This window comes from Littorina saxatilis, linkage group LG2 (genome assembly GCF_037325665.1).
Source record: "Littorina saxatilis isolate snail1 linkage group LG2, US_GU_Lsax_2.0, whole genome shotgun sequence".
NCBI classification, from domain to species: Eukaryota; Metazoa; Mollusca; class Gastropoda; order Littorinimorpha; family Littorinidae; genus Littorina; species Littorina saxatilis.
The window spans coordinates 59,295,969-59,320,030 of record NC_090246.1 but is presented as its reverse complement, the minus strand read 5'-3'; the positions used below and the strand labels follow the sequence as shown (position 1 = coordinate 59,320,030).

The 24,062-nt window shown below is 41.6% G+C and overlaps 1 protein-coding gene across 1 annotated transcript; it reads right to left on the bottom strand.

Annotated features, from left to right (window-relative positions):
• Positions 1 to 803: 803 nt before the first annotated feature.
• On the bottom strand, positions 804 to 23,933 carry LOC138959389 (3-phosphoinositide-dependent protein kinase 1-like). The gene is made up of 15 exons (XM_070330851.1): positions 23,857 to 23,933; positions 22,669 to 23,054; positions 22,294 to 22,336; positions 21,659 to 21,796; positions 20,439 to 20,583; positions 18,623 to 18,723; positions 18,009 to 18,120; positions 17,056 to 17,124; positions 16,537 to 16,633; positions 16,019 to 16,198; positions 15,500 to 15,594; positions 13,039 to 13,225; positions 6,241 to 6,344; positions 5,452 to 5,506; positions 804 to 5,051 (listed from the first exon to the last, which is right to left on the bottom strand). The coding sequence occupies exons 2-15, from the start codon at positions 22,987 to 22,989 to the stop codon at positions 4,950 to 4,952; spliced, it is 1,749 nt and encodes a 582-aa protein (XP_070186952.1). The 5' UTR covers positions 22,990 to 23,054; positions 23,857 to 23,933; the 3' UTR covers positions 804 to 4,949.
• Positions 23,934 to 24,062: the final 129 nt, after the last annotated feature.

Below are 24,062 nucleotides of genomic sequence, written 5' to 3'. Positions count from 1 at the left end.
TCCTCATTTCTTGTGTATAAGGGAACAGGTACAAAACATTTTTTAAAAGGAGCATTGTGTGCTCTTTAGTGAGGGCGTGTGATCTGTACGTGTAATACAGTCAGGTACTATTGTATGATTATGTTGTTCTGAAGAACATTCCTTAGATTAATATTTCTCAATGTAAACTACTGAAGTCTGCAAAAGAAAAAAAATATTACATTTTTCCTACCCCAATAAAACAAAGCCAAGTTAATTGCCTTTTACATCTTAAAAAGCCTGAAAGAAATGACACAAGAATGTTTTTGGTATTGAAAATATCGCAAATATTTTCTTGCTAAATTTTTTTTATTTTTATAGACAATGTTAAAAAATAACTATCATTGCTTTTATGGGCTGTGGAAGAGTTGTATTCCTCCTAGGTGATGTATTTTGACATTGTCCGCTCCATGACTTTTCTTTCAAAAACATCTTTCTTTATTTGGTGTTTAACGTCGTTTTCAACCACGGTAGGGTAAAAGGAGAAACAGAATCCGTTAGTCGCCTCCTACGACATGCTGGGGAGCATCGGGTAAATTCTTCCCCCTAACCCGCGGGTTTTTTTCAAAAACATGCACATCAGAATTCATTGTTCACTGTGACGCTATCTGCATTCTGTATTTACATTCTTGCCTCACCTTTAAGGAATGCAACTCTTCCACAGTGCCTAAAATCCTTGACAAGGTTACATGTATTTAAAAAATAAATAAAAACATTTCTGCTGTCTGGTATCAATGCTGCAATCACACTCAACAGTCTCACACGTAAACCAAGTAAAGAAGAAGTTCAAAGTTTAACTGTTTCTTTAATGTACACAACAGTTTAGTCATCCTGAATGAACAATAGTAGCACAGAAGCTAAAATCTGAAAGACTGTCTAAATACATGGAGTGGAAAAAAAAAAGAACATGCTTTGAAAGATAAATTGTTAAGCATTCATCCCCAAGGTCGATCTAACCTAACTGTGGTTGATTGAGGCTTGGTGCTCCATAATACAAACTCCTAACTGGTGAAATCCTGAACATGGACTCAAACTTCGTCCTCTTCTTCGTTCATGGGCTGAAACTCCCATGTACACTTGTTTTTTGCATGAGTGGGTTTTTACGGGTGTTACCGTTTTTAACGCACCATTTAGGGAGCCATATGCAGGGGAAATGGACTTAAACTCTTCTTTCATCATAGCCTGAAGTCATCTATCTCTGCAGGCCAAGAAAAACAAGTGCCTTGGACATCACATGTTCTCAGCATGTAAGATTGTTGCTCATCAAAAAAGAGACCATGCACCAAACCTTTTCATGTCAATCTGGGTGTCAAAATGGAAGGGATATTGAACATAACATTATATGCACACCGCACTTAGATCTGCATTCATGCACATCACAGCCTATAGAATGCTTGTTCCTTACACAGAAAGCGTGTTTTTGTGAGAAATATCCTTACAAGGCCATTTAGTACGCTTTGATTGCAGGCCATTATCTGAGCATTTTTCTGAATGTGACTCAGCTGAACTCATGCCAACCAGCATAAAGGACAGTAAGTACAGTACTCAGCTGAAGCAAAAAGAAACTTGAATTTAAAGACTCCTCAAATACCAGGGAAAATGTTGATCTGGAATACATGTACATGTATACAGATTTTTAGCATGCTTGTTTGACTTTGCTGCAACTCATTGACCTGGTTAAAAAACAAACCAACATTTTCCGCTTCTTTCAAAGCGCAAATGTAACACTAATCACTTGTGGTAAAGGTATATCACACATTCATTTTGTGGACACAGACACAGATGCAGTGAAGTGCTAGATAAGCTGTTCTTGAAAGAAAGACAAAAAACACCCACACAGTTATTACATTATAATCATAATTTTTTTAAGCATAAATCCTTCAACACTTTGTTCTGCAGACAAACTTACTTTACACTTTGTGACAAGTAAAATTTACAAAAAATATTGACACATATATAACCTACCAATTTTGATCGGGGGAATAAAAAGTAAGCTGGAAACAAACAGAGGAAGAAACACAAGTGCGGGGAGAGGGATTGTGGGAGGGGGAAAGTAGGTACGGGGGTGGGACAAACTGTGCAACTTTGGAAAGCCAGAAAGCTGACATCCCCGGTTTAGTTCCCTGAAACTTGTCTTAATCTACTGTAACCGAGTGCCGAAACACTACGATCACCTCGGGAGGCGAAGTGCAATCAAACAGGATTGAAAATGTTAGGGCTAATTTCTTAGCCCTATAAAAACTGTTATGCAAACCCGAAGGTTTCCATGAACATACAGACAATCGGAAACCACCAGACCCCATCACAAACAGAATTCCACAATCAACCGCTGTTGACTTAAAGGCCAACAACTCGGGTGCCGAGTCTGCTGTGAAAGGAGCGGTAGCCTCCCCTGTCACACTACAGTTGTACAAATGAGAGAAAAAAAACACAGAGATTTGATTCCAGAAACCGTGTACATGGTATGTGAGTATGCCTGATCAAAATAAACAACAGCAGCAATCAATCATAATAACAATCAAACTCCCTGACAATCACATCAGGAACCAAATTTACAATCCAATTCATCAACAGCGAGGATCATGGGAAAGTTACAAAGTAAAAAGCTAGTTCCCACTCACAATCACAATACATTCGAGCACCTGCTTCTGTCTATTCAAGCACAGGCAAACTAGTTCCAATGTGCTCACATTTTCTGTATAATATCACCATGAAGCCGTTTTCTTCACAAGCAGTCAATAACAGTTTTTCAGACACCACCACTCAAGCCGATAATAAAGTCCCGTAGTGTAACAAACATGACTGTATTGCATCAATGTACAGTCTCATTCTTATATCTTCATTGTGATCAACTGACTTTTTGTTAGCAAAGATAAGTGTTTGTTACATATGTTTACTCTGTGTGTGTGTGTGTGTGTGTGTGTGTGTGTGTGTGTGTGTGTATCAGTGTGCGTGACTCGACTGTGTGACTGTATGTGTAACTGTGTGTGTTGGTGTGTGTGCGTGCATGCGTGTGTGTGTGTTACATCCCATTACTAAACATAACTGAATGTGTATGTATGTACACAAACACACAAATGTTCCTGTGCATATCCATCAAACAAAAAAATGTTGATACCTTTGAAACATGACAGCCTAACCTGTTTCACATTAAAGCGCTGTATGCTAATCAAAACATTTCAGAATCTTGAGTAGCCTCTGTCAAAGTTGTCAGAAATACTACTGTTAGTGAGCAGCTGAGCTGGCCATGAAGATAGTGAAAGGTACAATGTAAACGCGTAGTGTGGTATAGCATGATGACGATGTTAAGCCTGATCTGGTATGATATGGTACATTTAGTACGCCAACAATATCTCATGCCAACAGTGTGGTACAGTAACACACAACAATATGAACAAATGCCTGACATTGTTCCTGGGTGTGTATAAATACACAACACATCACAGTCAGAATCATGCCTGTTACATTCAACATAGTATTTACAACAGGAAGAACAAAACAACGTTATTCAGAATATCTACAACATTATATCCCAGTTAGCAAGCACCACCTTCTCAAAACACGGCAACAAGTGTGTTTATAAACGTAACAACGACAGCCAAATCCAAGCCAGCCTTTTCAAGCAAAGTCCTACAAGAGAAAAAATAAAGAAAAGATCTATTCTTTCCTGTTGTGTCTCCCAATAGAACGACAACATCAACACAAGTCTTCAAACAAGATCATTCCACCTGATAATAAATCATTGCAATTTTGCAACACCTTGACAGGGCAGTGATGGCGCTAGTATTTTTTCAAACCGGTACGCAAACTTTTATGATGCAAACAGTCCAGAAAACCCCCGGTAAGCAGGTCATTGGAACCAGTAAGCGTCCAACTCAGAGTACTGGTTTTATTATTTTACCAGCGAAAAAAACCAGTAGTTCTAAAAATCAACCGGTAGGTCATACTGGCAGCCAAATTTGTTCCGGTATTTTCTCGTTTCAACCGGTAAAATACCGGTAATTACCGGTTAACGCCAATACTGCAGTGTTGACTATCAAAAGCCATCCATTCTGCACCAATATAGAAAATCTTGTCATCTGACCTGTACTTAATCACATCTGCATTTGTAACACACCTGCAAGCAGCAATGCACTGTCAGACTCTTCAAGCCTCTACTCTCATAACTGTGTACAGTGAAACACACCTGCAAGCAGCAATGCACTGTCAGACTCTTCAAGCCTCTACTCTCAGAACTGTGTACAGTGGAACACACCTGCAAGCAGCAATGCACTGTCAGACTCTTCAAGCCTCTACTCTCATAACTGTGTACAGTGGAACACCTGCAAGCAGCCATGCACTGTCAGACTCTTCAAGCCTCTACTCTCAGAACTGTGTACAGTGGAACACACCTGCAAGCAGCAATGCACTGTCAGACTCTTCAAGCCTCTACTCTCAGAACTGTGTACAGTGGAACACACGTTTTAAGACCTCACAAAAAACTGACAAAATCAGGTCTTAAAAAGGAGGGAGTCTTAAAATGGGGGTAAATTTACAGAGGTTATGAATAGAAAGTCTACAAAAACAGAGTCTTAAAAGGGAGAAAGTCTTAAATTGGGGGGTCTTTAAAGGGGGGTTCCACTGTATTACATCATCTCACCACCTGTCTCCGGCGGAAAAAAAGTAAACAATAGTCCTCAAGATTCTACTCAAACATAGAAAGTGCCCACAGAAGCTGCGGTTCTCACGGTTTTGTTATGACGCCACGTGTTCATTTGCCACTCACACATTTCATACAAACACCGCTCTCTTTTCACAGTTTCACCTCTGTTTCAACCTCTCCATCTCTCAATCTTTCCAAACTGAATCACCCAACGCCTGTTGTACTACACTCGTGGACTTCTCAACACATGGGACGGCAGTGAAGAAGGAAGAAATGCCACAGAAACCTCTCATTCCTTGTTGCCGTAGTAACGCTGCCAAACTTCGATGATTTTTTTCTCCCACTCGAGACCGTCTGAGTCCCTGCTCTCCAAGTAGTACGTCCTGTTTGGCTGAAAGGATCAGGAGAAATTTGCTTAAATGCAAACCTATGCCCCAACTAGAAAGTCGCTGACATAGTTAATGATGCAAGTACCCCTAAACCTGTTGTCTGGTGTAACAATAGAGAAACAGCTAGACACTGTTGGAGAGATCATATTACTTTAAAACAAACCACAATTGTTACGTAATCTACAGGGGTTTTAAAGCAATCAAAAGTATTTCAACCTCAAAATGTCATCTTCATAGAACTTGTCTCCATCACTTTCAATAACAGTTAGTAATCCAAAATATTTTGCAGCATATCATTACAAAATGTATCTAACTGGCCTTTGAAGACAATGAAGGAATTGAACTTCCATTATCTTCAAAAATGTCAGTGATAGCAAATAACGAAAACACACAATCACTTACTGTATGAACAAAGAAAACCTTGAAGTTTTTTGCCTCTGGTCTCAATTCACGTGACCTGCGAACAAACAATAAACGCATATTTTGCAAAGCATACCAATGTTGTGTTAAATGTTCACTCTAGCTCAAGGTGCCCCATACATTTATTTGAATGAGCATAAAACACAAATGACTGTTGATATACACATATAAGTTTCAGTCAATGTCTTTTCAATAAAAGTTGTCTTATATTGAAATGGGATGCATTAACTAGAAATTTCCAGTATTTTGACGATAAAAAATCTAAAAACACCTGAAATGATAATGCATTTGACCAATTTCTTCCTGACAAATATAATGTTATCGCTATGTTTTAGAAGTAAAAAAACAAGAATTGTAGGTTATTGGAATGTTTAATCATTGACAAAACAAAACGTTACATTTACTAGCACGTCGACCCAGTGGTCTTTGATGTAAACAGACAGACAGACACTGATGGTACAAATAATGAACTTCTTGCTCTATGTTTTAGACTTGGTTTGACTGGCTGGTTTACGCAGCAGAGTGACTGTTTTCTGCGAGAGCCAGGATTTGTACTTGTATGGTTTCAAAATAGGCCAGCGCGACTACCGATCAATTAAATCAGGCTTAACTGGTTGTTGTGATGGAATATGTGCCACTTTTCTAACTTAATCATTTGAAATTAAGTTTGACATTATTTTAAAGATGCATGTACACACAAATAAAGACAGAAAGAGAAATACACAAAAAAGTAAAAAAACAAAAAAAAGTATGATCATCTGCAGGTCCTACCATGGGATTTGTCCCTTCAAGATTTTCTCTTTGACGGTGTAGTCTACGTAGTACAGGTGTGGACCTTCTGTCAGCAGTAGCATTCGCTTCCGCGCAAACAACCCCTGCACACACAAAACAAAACAATCATTATTTATTTTAACACGGGTAAACAATTGAGGGTAACTTCTTAGTAAGGAGACCTGCATCAACAAACAATAAAATCACTACAAACACTGAAACAGCTTTAAAGTTCTCTATCTTTTTGAAAAGTCTTGTGCATTACACAGTGGAAATGTTCACCTGTCATCAAAAATGATTCCAAACCAATACTTAGTACAGTCTGCAACAAAGAGAAATGATCTAACAGCACCATACAGAAAGCAAGTGTGCATGCACCCACAATTTTCATTTAAACCATTTAAAGTTATGTGCCTTACATGTTATATTTTTCCTACTTTCATTGATGATCTTTCACGATTCTGCAAAATGTATATAATCCAGGGGTGTGCAAATTTGAAAATAAACAACTCACCCACGGGTTAGTAGAATCTCATTTCCAGCTCACCCGGGAAAAAAATAGGTAACCCACTCCAACTTTTCTTATTTTGTCTTTGAAGTTTCACACACAGAAACATTCACATTGGATTATAAACAACGCCATGGTTGTTTTTCAGTGGCCCGAAACAAATTAGGGAGCGCTTTCTCATTGGTCAAAATGTAAAACTAAACTAAGGGATGTAACTCACATCGTTGAAGCAGACGACATTTTCAAACACGATCAATACTTCAGAAAAAGCGCCTTAGAAACAGTACTTACTGTTTGGGCTTCGGTTTGGGCTTTGTTTTCATTATGAAAAACAAGGGGAAATGTATTTTGGCCATTCATTTTAGTAAGGAGTTGGCATTTGAAGCTCTATCTTGAGTTTTGTTTGTGAAATTTTTAGCTAACCCACGGGAATGCTACTCAAAGACCTCAGCTAACCCGGCCAATTTTTAACTCCCCCCGGGTCACGGGTTAGTGGATTTGCACACCCCTGTAATCGATGTTATATTTTTCCTACTTTCATTGATTATCTTGTTGGATTCTGCAAAATGTATATAATCTAAAATTTAATAAGTAAATTTTGATTTGATTAATATACTTACCCGACTCACATTTAGCATTAACTTCAGATTAATTGCTTGGACACTGAACTACGCTTCACCCCGAAAGGGGAAGCAACCCCTTAAAAAAGAACGGCCTTGACTCAACCCAAGTTAACAAGAGTCAAGGTCACACCGCTCTCGCGACCTATCACGCGAGACTCAACCGCCGCCATGTTAGAAAGCTCACTCCTACTGAAGTGATCTGTTCTTTTTTATGGAAACCCTAAGCGGGGTAGGCGGGAGGGTATTAACGATGTGAGTCGGGTAAGTATATTAATCAAATCAAAATTTACTTATAAAATTTTAGATTAAATTACATATCTTAACCCGACTCACATTTAGCAGATTGCTAATGTAGGTGGCGGGTACTTACTCTATGATCTTGGAAGAACCTGTCCTGCGGCTACCACAGCCGGTAAGGAGTTGGTCCCATCTTGCCGCGTACTTGCAATGTCGCGCAAGTAAAAATTTATGAAGACGTCCTCAGACGCCCAATACGCAGAGTCAAGTACTTCAGAAAGCCTTCCTGACTGTAGTACGGCCAAAGACGAGGCCCAGGCTCTCGCCTCATGAGTACGATAGACGACATGGGGAGAACGGACTGCCCCCCCCTTTTTCCCTTCTGCCACCATTCATATGCTTGTTTTATGAGTGTGGCGATCCACCTAGCCAAAGTCACCCGTGACAGGTCTCTGTTCCGAGCAGTATTGAGTGAGATAAAAAGAAGTTTCTGTTCTTTAGCTCTTAACGGAGCAGTCCTAGACAAATAGCTGCTAAGTGTTCGCACTGGACAATTTGTCATATCAGGGTCGCCTGGTGCTAGTATAGTAGACAAAGACGGAATCCTGATAAAGGGAGCAGGATGGTGAGGCTTTTGATTTTTTGCTAAGAAATCAGGTCTAAAACGAAGTGTGATAGAGCCATCACTCTCAACAGAGATGTCTTTTGGAAGGCCTGAGAGAGCGTGTACTTCGCTGCTCCGCCTAGCTGTGGCCAGTAAAGTGAGCAGAAGAGCTTTACGTGTAAGATTATGTAGACTTGCCAAGTGTAAAGGTTCAAAATCCGAAGATCTCAAGAAGTTTAAAACTAGAAACAGATCCCAGGCTGGGACTGGAGTCTTTGTCTTAACAAAATCCAATGCAGCGCCTCTTAACACGCTTGCAATAACTCCACCGAGGGAAATAGTGCGACCTAATTGCTTTAAGGTGGACGAAATCGCTGATCTCCTGACCTTAAGAGATGATGGGGACTTGCCTTGGGAGGCCAACCAAGACAAATGATTAGCTACCTGCATTGACCGAGGGGATGTAGCTTCGACCCCATTATCTGCGCACCATGCCACCCATGCAGACCAGTGTGAGGTGTAAACAGAGCTAGTAGACTGCCTGTGAGCCTTTTGAACCAGATCCAAAGTCCCTTCAGAAGCACCTGAGCGACGCAAAGATTTTCTCACAGTCTCCACGCGTGAAGACGCAGAGCCTGCGGATTCTCGTGAAGAACGCCCGTGCGTGGTTGTAGCAGCTCTCCCTTCTCTAGGTTTAGCGGAATAGGAGGACCTACTGTGAGACGAAGCAAGTCCGGAAACCAATGTTGGCTTGTCCACATTGGAGCCACCAGAATGAGGGACGGGCGTTCCATTTCGACCTTTCTGAGTACCCTGCCCAGCAGTTGAAACGGAGGGAAGGCGTACGCCGTAAGATCCGACCAGTTGATCTCCAGAGCGTTTGTCTTCCAGGCTTCCGGGTCCGGAAACGGGGAGACAAACACTGGCAGTCTCCGGGAAAACCTCGTAGCGAACAGATCCACTACAGGCTTTTCGACCTGAACCCACAATCTCTGAAGTGCATGGTGGGTGATCGTCCACTCCGTGTGCAACACACTGGACGAACGGCTGAGAGCATCGGCCAGAACATTGAGTCGACCTGGTAAGAACTTCGCCGACAGAGTGATCTGATGTTGAGCACACCACCGCAGGATCTGACAAGTTCTGACTGAGAGTGTTTGCGACCGTGAACCGCCCTGCATATTCACATAAGCCGCTACCGTGGTGTTGTCGGTATGTAGCCGAACATGCTTTCCGACAACGGCAGGGAAGAAGCTCCGAAGCCCCAAAAAGGCTGCCTCCAACTCCAACACATTTATGTGAGACTGGGCTTGACTCTCGGGCCAAGTCCCCGAGTTGTGCAAGATGAGCACCCCAACCTAACAGAGACGCATCTGTGAACATGTCGACCTCCGGAGGAGGAAGAACAATCGGAACTCCCAGAAACAAGTCTGCTTGCAACCACTGAATTGTGGTCTGTCGAATCCAGCTGTGTATCTGAACAGAGACATCCCAGCCCTGGTAAGCCGGGTTCCACTCAGAGTTGAGTGCAGCCTGAAACGGCCTTTTGCATACTCTCCCCAGCGGAATGAGAGTGGCCATAGATTCCATCTGTCCTAGAGCCGAAGCCAAGACCCTGACCTTGGCCTGTTTCTGTGACCTGAGAGACCTGAGTAGGTCTTGAAGCTTGTTGACTCTTCTCAGGGAGGGACGAACTGACCACGCCACCGTATCGAAGGTCATCCCTAGGTACGTGAAGTTTTGGGACGGTATCAGCTCTGATTTGCTCTGGTTGATCTGAAAACCCAGATCGTTTGCCTGATTCAACACCGCCTGCGTGTGGAGACTGCAAGACTGCTGGTTCTGATGTAGGACGAGCCAATCGTCTAAATATGCACGCAGACGAATGCCTTTTTGCCTGACCAGGGAACAAAGTTGTCGTGTCACCATTGTGAAGACCCAAGGGGCCAGAGACAAGCCGAATGGGAGAGCCCTGAACTGATAAATCTCTGTTGCCCACCGAAATCTGAGCCACTTTCGATCTGACGGATGCATGAGTATATGAAAATACGCATCCGTCAGATCTATTGACGTTGCCCAATCCCCTGGTCTGAGTGCCTCCCGAACGGAAAAGGGAGTCTCCATGGTAAACCGAATCTCCCTGAGGAATTTGTTCAATGGGGACAGGTCTAAGACTGTAACCAGTAGGGAAGGGCCCGGGAGGGGCCGCCCGCCACCAAAAGGGTGGGGGCTGTGGGGATGAGTAGCTCGGGGCCTCGTCATTGGGGGTTAGGTTTTCGACCCGACCCCCTAGCATTGCCGAAAGACGGCTTCTTCTTGGGGTAAGGTGCGCCCCTGCCTCTACCCCTAAAAGAGGACTGTGAATGCTGAGAGCCGCGTCCTCGATTAGCAGAAGTGAAAGACGCTTTAGGGGGACCCTGTTGTTTGGCCTGAGGCTTAGCGAAACCGTGTTGGGCAAGCTTGGCGATCGCTAAGTCCTTAGCGTTTTGTGTTTGCTTTTCAAGCGCGTCAAGTGAAGGTTGACCAAGCAGAGAACCCTCTGTGAAAGGAGAGACCTTGAGCAAGTCCAAAGTAGACTTATCTTAAATTCTAGAGCCAGACAAGAAAGCGTCCCTGCGTGTGTAAACCGCATGTGCGTACAACCGTGCCGCGACTGACATTTGTTCGGCTGAAACCTTAGCCAAAGAGGCCAGGAGTATGGGGACGTCTTTCACGCTAGCGTCGTTTCGAAATTCGAAAGGATCCAACGACACCGCGATCGACCGAGAAAGAGATCGAAGAAGTGTCTCTGAAAGAGACGCAAGTTCCAACGAGTATCTTCCCGTCTCCTCCAAACCAAGTAATGCGCCTTCAGAGTAAGCACAAGTTTTGTCCAAACGATAGACATCCTCTCTGAGATTAGCCAACTCCGGAGTGACCGGAAGCGGTGCACTCGGCAAAGCGTAAGTCTCAATAAGACTGTGATGACGACGGGAGAGAGCAAACTTGCGTGAATGAAAAGAAGTGCTCGACTTCCGTAACTGGCCTGAGGCAAGCCATGGCTGAGCAGCATCAGGCGCCTGACCGTGTGCAGCCAGTAAAGGCACAGTCTCCACAGGCAAGCTATTCTCAGAACCCGAAGTTCTAGCCAGCACCTTGGAAAGTTCGTAAGCAACAGAAGGAGACTCGCTAAAACGATATCCCTGAACTTCCGTTAAAGCAGGGCGGAAATCACCCACCGCTGAGGGTGGTGGTGCCGCAGAGCTTGTCATAGCTGTCACCCCTTCAGCGAAGTACTTGGCAGACACCTGAGCTGCAGTAACCATAGCTGGTTTAAGTTTGAGTGACAACTTGACATCAACTTCCTCCTCAGAAAGTGAGTGAGAATCGCCGAACTCCGAATCTGCTGAGGCTGGACCGTGAAAGTCACTGTGACTAGCTGCGTCACTAAAACGATCCACCACAGGCGAGGCTGATTGCAAAACAGAAGAACCGTGCAAAGCCTGCCCGAAAGCAGCTTCCTGCCCAGAGGGAGGAAGTTGAGACTTGCATACATTCACCGGAGACATAAAAGTCTGCCCGTGAGTACATCCGTCTCGTTGTCCGGTGTCGACCCCCCGTGAGTTCCGCTTACTAAGAGCGATAGCCTCCGGGAGAGTCGAACTTTCACTCCCCAGCCTCGGCGGGGGAGCTACTAGTTCCGGCCCAACTTGTTGTCCGGTGTTGACCCCCCGTGAGTTCCGCCTCTTAGAAAGAGCGATAGCCTCCGGGAAAGTCAAACTTTCACCCCCCAGCCGCGGCGGGGGGGCTACTAGTTCCGGCCCAACTTGAACACTTTCACCAGAGAACCTGGCTACCGGTGAACTTGACAAACCTGTAGAGCGTGAAACCGCTCCGCGAATGAAGTAATCACCCTGCTCTGCGTGCACGTCGGCCGACGTGATAGTGCATGAAGGCGGAATCTTAGCGTGAGCCAACGAAGCCACTCCGCCCACTCCCGCTGGGAGCGAGTGCAACTCTTGACGAGTAGCATGCAAATCAGCTGCAAACTGCTGTTGTTGTGCAAACATGTTATTCATATTGGCGGAAAACTTCTCAAAAAGGGAGGAAAAATCATCTTTCACACGAGTCTTATCTTTCCCACTACGTCTCTTCTTGGCTGAAGGAGCCTTACTTTTAGCTTCTTTCAGTACCGGCATGACCGGGCTATCGGGGTCCGAAATATTAACAGACATGGTAGTTTGAGAAGCTGGGTCATGAACAGAGACGGTAGTGCCTTTGCCTGTCTCTTTATGCGTAACCTTACTAGGCGAACACTCAGCAGCCATTTGCCTAGTCTGAGGCTTCTTTCTCTCCTTGTCAGCCATAGCTAACGAAAAACAGTCTGAGAAATGTAAACACGAAACAGACTGCAAAACGGAGAAAGACACAAACAAACAGGAGCAGAACAAATTAGAAAGAGCTCACCCAATCTTGCATAGGCAGGGACCTGTAGAACGGGGTGAATAAACTGCCTGAAAAACAGTAGTAGGCTGAAAGCCTGTAGCGTAGCTGTGAAAACGCGTCCGAGCTGATCGGAGGCTGAAGTAGGAGTGAGCTTTCTAACATGGCGACGGTTGAGTCTCGCGTGATAGGTCGAGAGAGCGGTGTGACCTTGACTCTTGTTAACTTGGGTTGAGTCAAGGCCGTTCTTTTTTAAGGGGTTGCTTCCCCTTTCGGGGTGAAGCGTAGTTCAGTGTCCAAGCAATTAATCTGAAGTTAATGCTAAATGTGAGTCGGGTTAAGATATGTAATTTAATCTTCACTTGTAATCAATGCAGATTACAAAAACTAAAACCAAAACTCACCTTGCGTTTTAGAACTTTTCCTTGCTTAAGTATAAGGTTGCCTTGAACTAAGGAATGATATTCATTGTTGGCCGCCTGTGCCTGCAGTTTCTTCTTGTGTTCGTCTTGACGTAACCGCTCCTCTCTTAGTAACTGTTCATCTCGCAGTACCTGTTCATCTCGGAGTAACTGTTGGTCTTGAAGTAGCCTGCACATAGTTGACATCTTAGTGTTGACAACTTTTCTCCCATCCCCCACTTACCAGCTGCTGCTAGGATACAGTACAGTCGAACCCTTCTTTTAAGACCAACACAAAATGGAAACAAAATAAAGGAAGGGAGTCTTAAAATAGACCTTGTGAACAGAAAATCTGTGAAAACAGGGTTTTAAAATAGGAGCAGACTTTAATCAGGTCTTAAAAGTAGGGGTCCACTGTACACGGCTAGTGTTAACAAAGAGAGTCATTCACAAGATAAGTGTCTGCTAGTGTTAGTCATGAGAGTTCAGAGAGTTCTGCTTTCAAACAGATTTCTGTGCAGGACTTTAAAAAAAAACAAGTCGCGTAAGGCGAAATTACTACATTTAGTCAAGCTGTGGAACTCACAGAATGAAACTGAACACACTGCATTTTTTCACAATGACCGTAGTCCGTAGAAGGCAGTGAAATTGAGCGCGGTAGTGGTTGCGCTGTGCTGCACAGCACGCTTTTCTGTACCTCTCTTCATTTTAACATTGTGAACGTGTTTTTAATCCAAACATATCATATCTATATGTTTTTGGAATCAGAAACCAACAAGGAATAATATAAAATTGTTTTTAAATCGATTTTGATAATTTTATTTTAATCATAATTTTTATATTTTTAATTTTCAGAGCTTGTTTTTAATCCGAATATAACATATTTATATGTTTTTGGAATCAGAAAATGATGAAGAATAAGATGAACGTAATTTTGGATCGTTTAATGAAAAATTTTAATTACAATTTTTAGATTTTTAACCCTTTCGCTGCCAATCAAAACTTGCGTATGTGCATTCCTGACTGCCAGGGAATATTGGAGTTCGGGGTGTAATAATTCACAAAAAATTCTACAGCGGTACCTGCGATGAAAGGACACCCTTGTGACCAGCTTAAAGTGTCCCTACATTGCAGGTGGCCTGTCAAGACAGGTACATTTTGGTAGAGATAATAGACAAAGGGACCCCAGAATGTGTCCTTTTAAGGGAGGTGTCCTCTGATCGGAGGGGCCACACATCGCAGGTACCACTGTAGCTCCAAACTGGCAGTAGGTAGGTAAGTAAAACCTATGTTATTTTTAAAGGAAATTGAACCAAGAATCTGTTTTTAGTGTCTAATCATGGAAATAATAATTAGTTTGGCTTATAATGATGTTTAAATATGAACTTTTGAAAAATCAGTCCGGAGCATCTTCCGGTGCCTGTGGATCAAACACAGGTGGCTGTTTTGCTTGCTCCAAGAAAGGATTATAATCACTGTGACAGCCTTCAGACGCAAAACCGCGTCACCATTTACGTTTATTCATGAGAATGAGGTATCCTACCAAGCCATTGGCTGCTATTTGTGTGTCAGCAGTGACGTAGCATTTCTGGAAAATCCCGGAACGGAGAAGACGGGTTTACCCGTCCTAAGGCGCTGCGGCTGCACAAGCGCATGACGGGTATACCCGTCATAAGGCAGTCAAGTGGTTAATGACCAAAGTCATTAATTAATTTTTAAGCCTCCAAGCTGAAATGCAATACCAAAGTCCGGCCTTCGTCGAAGATTGCTTGGCCAAAATTTCAATCAATTTGATAGAAAAATGAGGGTGTGACAGTGCCGCCTCAACTTTTACAAAAAGCCGAATATGACGTCATCAAAGTCATTTATCGAAAAAATGAAAAAAACGTCCGGGGATATCATACCCCGGAACTCTCATGTAAAATTTCATAAAGATCGGTCCAGTAGTTTACTCTGAATCGCTCTACACACACACACACACGCACAGACAGACAGACACACACACACACACGACCCTTGTCTCGATTCCCCCTCTATGTTAAAACATTTAGTCAAAACTTGACTAAATGTAAAAAAGGAAAACAGAAAGATTCCTGTATGCTTCAATCTTCGTGGTTTTTTTGTGGAGGAAAACTGTTCAGAAAATGTGTGAAACTGAACATTTTGTAATGCAATATTCAGTCCGGAGACATCCTGCTTGCTGCCGCGCGAGCCGAGAATATTCTTCCTCTTTATCTATACTGCGCTGGCTGCAAGAACCCCCGTGTGGAGGTGTTTTCAGACACATCAGACAGAGGGTGTATTTCTGCACAGCACACAGGAGGAACTGAGAGTCACATAAAGGTTAGATATACTTCCTTCTCTGTCTTTCTCCGCTTGTTTTGAAAAGACATCAGAGTTGAAGCTCACCTTTTGAATCGGTATGAACCCCTACAATGCAAGACAGCAACAAAGAGCAACTCACTGTTGAGGATCAGGTTCTTTTGAAGCATCATTGTCAGTGGTCTTATCAGGAGAACTGATGATAATCTCTGCCAATCGTCGATCATCAAAGCCAGTCTGCAACAAACATCAAAGCGCATTAACAACAAGGTCAAATATAAAATGTACAGTTGGAATCTTTTTTGAAAACATACATACTGTGACTTGAAACAGGATCGTTTCACCCACACATATTCCCAAAACCACAAAAGGACTATCAGGTTTTGAAACTTGCGCTTATTGCAAAGCATTGCCCATGGTCTAGATTGTAAACTTTTGCACTGAATTCTTTAATTTCAAAGTATATGAACAGCAACAGGCAACAAAATTCACACAACAAATAAAAACAGTTTTAAAGCCAACATACACGAAAGTATCGATTCAGTCGATCCCATGATTCTACCAACAATTGCACTAGACCTATCCAAAATACAAACAAACTACCTTATCTACAGACCAAAAAAAACCATGTGATGAATGATAATGGACAGTTTGCACATACCTTGTCTTGATTACTCCAAAACTCCGGATTCCTCTCTGTAGCAGGCAGGTAGGGTACCAGTTCTGGGGGATTCTGTTTCTCCAAGCCTTCCCAAACGATGCCTTCAAAGAATGTGTGTTGCCGCAATGTGTTCATGCCCCCCATCTCCTTGCAGCCCAATCGCTGTGTTGGATCCAGTACCTGCAATGGTGAGGAAGATTTAGTAGTAAGTCACAAATGTGTCAATGTTTTTTTCTGTCCTGACATTGTTTCTTTTCACCAATTTCCATTCACATCTCCTTCAAAAACACATGTGCAAAATTCTGTGCTTCTGTCCTAAGGCCTTTGGAATGCTCACTTGGATACCCCTCCCTGCATGCATATGCACGTGTGCACATGCAGATGCACAAGTGCATACGTATGCACATTATCTCTTCTTCTCTCTCTCTTACAAGCAGTTCTAGTTTTACAATTAGAATTATGGTACAGCAAATGTTCCTTCAAAAGGTAAATAAACAGCAGGTAAAAGTAAATCTTACCAACAACTTTTGCACCAGGTCAGCTGCAGTAGAGTTGAAACCCTCAGGAATTTCATAGTCCAGTCTGCAAACCTTCTGAAAAATCTGATATTCATGCCTGAAAACAAAGACACAGCCCCAAATCATATCAGATATGTACATTCCTGTTACTTTCACACATACCATCAATTAAATGCCTAACAGCAGGGAGACCAGTATAGGGAGTATGCTGTGGTGATCAAATGATTTAATCAAACTGTTATTTAAACTTACTTATAAAAACTTTGTTTGAGTTACCTATCTTCTTCTTTGCAAGGTGAACATTTCGTACACAGCAGACAATGTTCGGAAATAACTGTCAGGGAGTTTTTAACATTGATGGAGACTTCATGGTTTCAAACAAATTCATTGTCTCAGTAAGTTCAAAAGAGAAGAGAAAACCATTTAGAACTTCTAAACTTAGTGTAACTGACATGCAAATGTTGGCCCTTACACAAAGTTAGTGCATATACATCTACACAATTAAAACCAGAAACTCACCCTCCACGGAAAGGTGTCTCACCGGACAAGAACTGAAAGATGATACAGCCCAGCGCCCACAGGTCTGAACTGGAACACACAATGTGGAACATCAGACATGTAAGTACTGACCACAAGAGATATTCCCCATATTGATGCTGTTTACAATCCCACTAATGGCCATATTCTTTCTACTTAATCAGTTAATGCTATTTTCACTCCCAATCTAAGTGGTCTTCTTTTGCACCCTTCAAGCAAGATCTTTTTCATCTCTGCCACATGGGCAGTAATGTGTCGTTTTGTGGGGGGAGAATGTTGTTCCTTCTCCATTTCTTCCTTATCCTGCATGACTTGATAATAGCACACAAAAAAAGGGGAAATCAAGCCCACTGAACAAGAACTACGCATGTGAAAGAGTTCTACCATCCCGTCCCCATCCACACACACAATTAAAAATCTAACTTACCAAATAATTCTGCAAAAAAGAGCAAACACACACAGCCGAAAACACAATCAGCACTGATTCTACCCAAACATCCTTCAATATTATCCACAGAGCAGACTGGTGCGTAGCTGAGTAGTTATGTCCTGGGCTTTCTGTGTGGAAGGTTTGGGGGTTGAATCACGGCTACGCCTGGTGGGACAAGGGTGGAGATTTTTCAGATCTCCCAGGTCAACTTATGTGCAGATCTGCTAGAGCTTTATCCCCCTCCATGTTTAAATGCAAGCACAAGACCAAGAACGCACAAAAAGACCCTGCAATCCATGTCAGAGTTCAGAAACAAACACAAAAACACCCAACACGCATCTCCCGAAATCGGAGTATGACTGCCTAAATTGCAATGAAAAAACAGCCCTACACATAAGATCCCACTTGTGCCTAGGACTAGTAGGAGAGTATGTGGGAGTTGCAGCCCTCGAATGCAGAAGGAGAAAAATACCCACAGGGTACCAAAAGCATCAGCTACACTTACCTGTAATAAGCCTTTTTGCTGTTCAGTACTTCTGGAGACACATATTGTGCTGTGCCAACAAAGGAATTTCGTCTGTGACCTTGAGCTGACGATGGTTTGGCATTGGCATCTTCTGCAAGTAAAAAGTGTGTTAAAATCTCACATGACAAAGACAACAACTTAACAGTAAAAAAACAAACACCCCAGAAATAAGCAAACAAACTCCAGAAAAGCATACATCTATGTACCTACAACATTACTGCAGATGTGAAAAGAGCTTACACACTGCAGATGAAGTATTTCAATTCGTTGTTTCTTTTCTTTTTTTTGCTTTCTTATTTTTCTATTTCAATTAAATAGGTACCGGTATGTGCTCCTAAAAAAATAGTATCCATTGGTACCCACCTTCACTTTGCATCACAATAATAAAGAGATTAACCCCACAAATGTACCAGCGTTATACTAATGTACCAGTTACTTCAGATAAAATGTACTCATACTCCATTACGTACCAATCATTTGAATCAGTTGGAAAAGGTCAACAACATACTTTCCCACATAAAAGGATTCAAAGTTATACTTATAGACAGATATGAACACTGTATCTCATATTAGTGTCACCTGCAAAATCTTACCTTTGTCTGTCCCATCCATTTTCAGAATCTTTGCTGACCCGAAGTCTGTGATCATGATGTGCATCCGATCATTCAAAAGAATATTTTCTGGTTTCAAATCTCTGCAAGGAAAGAATCAATACAAAAATAAACAAGACACGCAAGAAAGGTCAGAACCAATAAAATGTGTTATTATTTTTTCAATTAATTAGAAAACAAGAAGAGCAAACGCTCGATCGAGTCACTTTCGCAGTTCTGAATATTATATGAGGCATCAGATGGACAGGAAGAAATTGCTATTCACAACACAATGAGTCACGTTCACATAAAATTTGAGCCCGGTCACTTTTATAGTTTCCGAGAAAAGCCCAACGTTAAGTTGTGTGTTGCCGAACAGAAAAGGCTAGTTATCTCCCTTGTTTTTCTGATAACGTTCGTAAAAGGCTACAGATGTAAATACTTTGATGTAAAGAATAATCCTACAAAGTTTCAATCACATCCGATGAACTTTGTCAAAGATATAAAATGTCTAATTTTTCCTTTGACGCTGACCTGTGACCTTGAAAAAGGTCAAAGGTCAACGAAACCATCGTTAAAGTGTAGAGGTCATTGGAGGTCACGACTAAACAAAATATGAGCCCGATCGCTTTGATAGTTTCCGAGAAAAGTCCAACGTTAAGGTGGTGTCTACGGACGGCCGGCCGGCCGGCCGGCCGGCCGGACAGACTAACACTGACCGATTACATAGAGTCACTTTTTCTCAAGTGACTCAAAAAACACAGTAAACACCAAGTTCCAAAGACTTCCAGGCCACGCCCTTCTTCAGTGAAATGAATGTAATTTTTTCAAAGGAGAAACGCAAGTGAACATTATATTTTATATTCACTTTTTTGGTTTTTATGAAGCAGTCACTTCAAACTCTAAAGTGTTTATGCTAAGCCTACAGGTACACCTTCAAGAACATGCACCTACACACACACATACTGAAAAGGAGAAAAAGCATCAGAGTTTCCAATATATTAGTTTCAACCCCCCAGAAAATTAGTTGAAACAAGAAGGGCAAAGCCCATACGACTCACATGCTTTACACATTTTTCCTACCAAAATACATGTGACCTTGACCCAAGGTCAAGGTCATCCAAGGTCATGCAACACAAAGCTGTTAATTCAAGACATAGGAAGTACAATGGTGCTTATTGGCTCTTTCTACCATGAGATATGGTCACTTTTAGTGGTTCACCTTATTTTGGTCACATTTCATAAGGGTCAAAGTGACCTTGACCTTGATCATATGTGACCAAATGTGTCTCATGATGAAAGCATAACATGTGCCCCACATAATTTTTAAGTTTGAAACAGTTATCTTCCATAGTTCAGGGTCAAGGTCACTTCAAAATATGTATACAATCCAACTTTGAAGAGCTCCTGTGACCTTGACCTTGAAGCAAGGTAAATCAAACTGGTATCAAAAGATGGGGCTTACTTTGCCCTATATATCATATATAGGTGAGGTATTGAATCTCAAAAACTTAAGAGAAAATGGGAAAAATGTGAAAAATAGCTGTTTTTTAGGCAACATTTATGGCCCCTGCGACCTTGACCTTGAAGCAAGGTCAAGATGCTATGTATGTTTTTTGGGGCCTTGTCATCATACACCATCTTGCCAAATTTGGTACTGATAGACTGAATAGTGTCCAAGAAATATCCAACGTTAAAGTTTTCCGGACGGACGGACGGACGACTCGGGTGAGTACATAGACTCACTTTTGCTTCGCATGTGAGTCAAAAACAAACAACCTCAAGTGAACATATAAAATACATGTGAGTAGGAAAGTACCTGTGAATGACCCCTTGTTGCTGCAGGTAGTCCAGTGCCTCCACCATTTCTGCTGCGTAAAAGCGTGAACAGTTCATGTCAAAGGACGACAGTTTGGTCAGGTAGTATAGAAGCTCTCCCTTGCGGGCATACTCCAACACAAAATCTGATGGATCATGAAGGAAATATCATAATCAATGTGATTCCTCTCAAAATGAGATTCCTCAAAATTTACTAATACTAAAAATCCTAATAAATGTGGATTTCTTACCAAGAAAAGTTTCAAAATAAGACTTTCAGCAAGAAAATGCTAATAATAAAAATACATCACTTCATTATTGGCTGGATTAAGAGACGTTCCCAACAATTCAGCCAGCACATTCAGGGGAACCTGCTCTGTATTTCTCAGTTTCAACATCCCAGGAAAGTTTTGCAGACAATGCCGAGATATACTGGTCTTAGGCCAAAAAAAAAAAAATGTCTGTTTCTGGTAACATGGCTAAAAAAAATAGGGTCGGTAGGTAGGGATTTTTTTTTTACCCCAAATGTAGACCAATAAAACTAACTTTAAAAATCGCGCAAAGAGACTGGATTCACTATACATAGAGACAAGACACTCAACACATTTACAAACCGTCAGCGGACTTTCGTTTTCACACGTTTTTGTTGTTCATTTTCTCACCCTGTCCTTTACCACCAAAAAAAAAAAAATTTTTTTTTGAGTTTGGAAAAAAAAAGTTTAGGGTCGGCGCCGAAATTTAGGGTCGGTCGGGTGACCAGAAACAGACAATTTATTTTTTTGGGCCTTATGACCAGTACAAGGATTGCGCTAGTAACACTAACAGAGAGGAATAGTTCACCTCGCTTGAAAAGAAATTTTTAAAGTTAGATCTTTTTTTTTTCAAGCAAGGAAAAGTTGTGGTTCATTTTTTTATTTATTACTTTTAATAACATTATTCATGTAATTGTGTCAGTTTTGTTGTTGTCGCTATTTTGTATGATGCATATTGGGGTGTGTGTGTGTGTGAGTGTGTGTGTGTTAGTGTTAGTGTGTGTGTGTGTGTGTGTTTGGCTCTGTGTGTTTGTCAATAGCCTGTCTTTGTTGTTGTTGAGGATTTTTGATAATCTAATTTTTTTGTCTGACCGTATTTTGTGTTGCTTAACATATTGACTTATTAATCTCTATATTATCAAAACCAAACCAGCCAAAAGACCTATGGCATTGTTTTAATGAAGGATACACAAGCGGTCAGAGTCTTGGAATGTGTAGTAGAGCCTGACGATGAAGGGGTGATTCGTCTTGGTCAGCACTGTTTTTTCACGCATGATGTATTCGCTCTTCCTCTCCTTCATTATGAACTTCTTGTCACACACCTTGACTGCAAGCACAAGAGCAGGAGTTTAGAACAATTTGAATTATGTTGTTTGAAATAAATGCCCCAAAAAATACAAAAATAAAAACCATAAAGTTAAAGAATAATCAAGCATACCAACATTAACTTGTACAATTCAAAATAGTGCTGCTGCTGTGGAGTACTGGCATCAATTCTACATGAAAAACATAGGCACTGGTAAGAGAAGTTGCTGGACTTCCATGAGGGTTTTCATCAAACTGGCACACAACCATATCTTCTGTTCAGGACAAAAAAGCAAGAGGGATCTTGTTTTGTTCTCCCTGCTTGAGCGAGCTATTTCTATCAAAATCAAAAGCTATGTACCTATATGTATGGGGCTAATTTTTTTTAAATGCTGGGGGGGGGGGGGGGGGGGAGAGGATGTTTCACTGTATTCTTAATAATTTCTTGAACTGAAGAGAACAGCCAAAATTATAACAAAGGGAAACAGACATGTACATGAACAATTTCAAAACACTTACTTGCAAATTCATTACTTGTGCTGACTTCTTTTGCAATATATACCTGAAAATGGAAACTGTAAGTGTAATGATAAAATGTGCAAGCAAATGTGCACACACAAAAGTGAACAGTGCAGTCTGAGTCACATTTAATTTTATGCATTTTTTTCCATTAAACTGTAGACATTGGTTCAATATGATTTAAGTGTTTAAGTGTTGATGATAACAGAAGAAAAAGAATATTAAAAAATCACAACCTGTCTTAAAAACGCATTAAATAGAATGAGAAAAACTTCACTTTTGCCACGCCTTCAACTTTTTCAATAAACCGTTAAACGTATGCAAGAAATAAGCTTTAAAATTGTGCAATTATAGTGTGTAGGTCTCTGCATTTACCGTAGAGTATGATCCTTCTCCAATGGTTTTCCCAAAAATGAAGTCATTTGGTGTGCGCTTGATGGACGGCTTTTTCGCAGCAAGTGGATGTGGTTGAGGTGCAGAGGACCCGGTGCTGACTGTCTCAGATACCTCACCAGAGGTAATTTCACTCTTATTCCTGGGTGATTCATCGACACTACAAGGACTTTCCTCGGCTGATACTGATGACACAGAAGGTGTATTTCTTGCTGGGAGTTCATTCAGGTCTGCCGCACTTCCAGTACCTGGTTCCAGAGAGGTGGCTGAGGAGCTCAACGGTACTGCTTCCATATCAGCCATCTCTGGCGTTAGTCAGCGGAATTCACTTGAAGTTATGTCCTTGTTGGGTCATTCTGATTCAAACCCTAGATAATAAAATGAAAAGTATATTTATATCATTGAAATGCCTATATTACAGACTGAATGAGTCTTACAGAGGCAGTTACCTGCATACAGATAAGATTGCATTTCGACATCATTTCTGAGAAAAAGACGTACTACAGTACTATAAATCAGTACATAATTAATATGCATGGATGAATCTCAAGCTTGCCGGGGAAGGGAAGCAATGAGCAAAACTTTGCATCCTTTAAAGTCAGAATGGCAATTAAGTTGATATGTGTCCCTGCTGCATGTATACATGTCTGATTGTGTCTGCTGTTCCATATATGTATTCTATGAGGCATCCGTATGCAACTGACAGTGACATCAACTGTGCGGTCTCTAACTTTGTACTTGAACGTACGATGCAATTCCTAAGATCCACGGTTATACCATCTATTTTTCTTTTAAACAAAAGTTGACACATCAGTAACCAGGTTATATTTTTCTTTTTCAATATTTCGGCAAACTGCCTCCTTCAGCCGGATGTTATTATTGACGTCATCTATTTTACTGGATACAAAATGCACTGGCGAAGTTGGGAAGTTATAATAAAAAGAAGGCCAGATGAGACCACCTAAAAAATCGGAAAGGCGAGGGCGGACTGTCACACACGATGTGTACAATGTAGTCTGCTATCCTAAATCGGTGATACAAATAATCCAGCATTTTGGTGTGTACTGTATGCAGTTTCTTTCACCATCACAAACGGAACTTACTACCCAAAGAAAACGTGACTGGGCCCTAGATAATGCAGGTGCTAAAATAATGATAAAAACAACATACCACCAAATAGTTTGTGAACTGCAGTGGTGTCTATCTCTTCATTTGGTAGGAAGTTGCCGTCTTCTTCTACCGGAAACAACAGGAACGGATATTCCGTGAAGCAAATTGTACACAGTTTTTCATGACGTTTCAGACATTTCTTACGTATGCAGCAACTGATTGGTTGAGAAGGAACACTCTGGAGAAATGTTTTGACGTCATCTTAC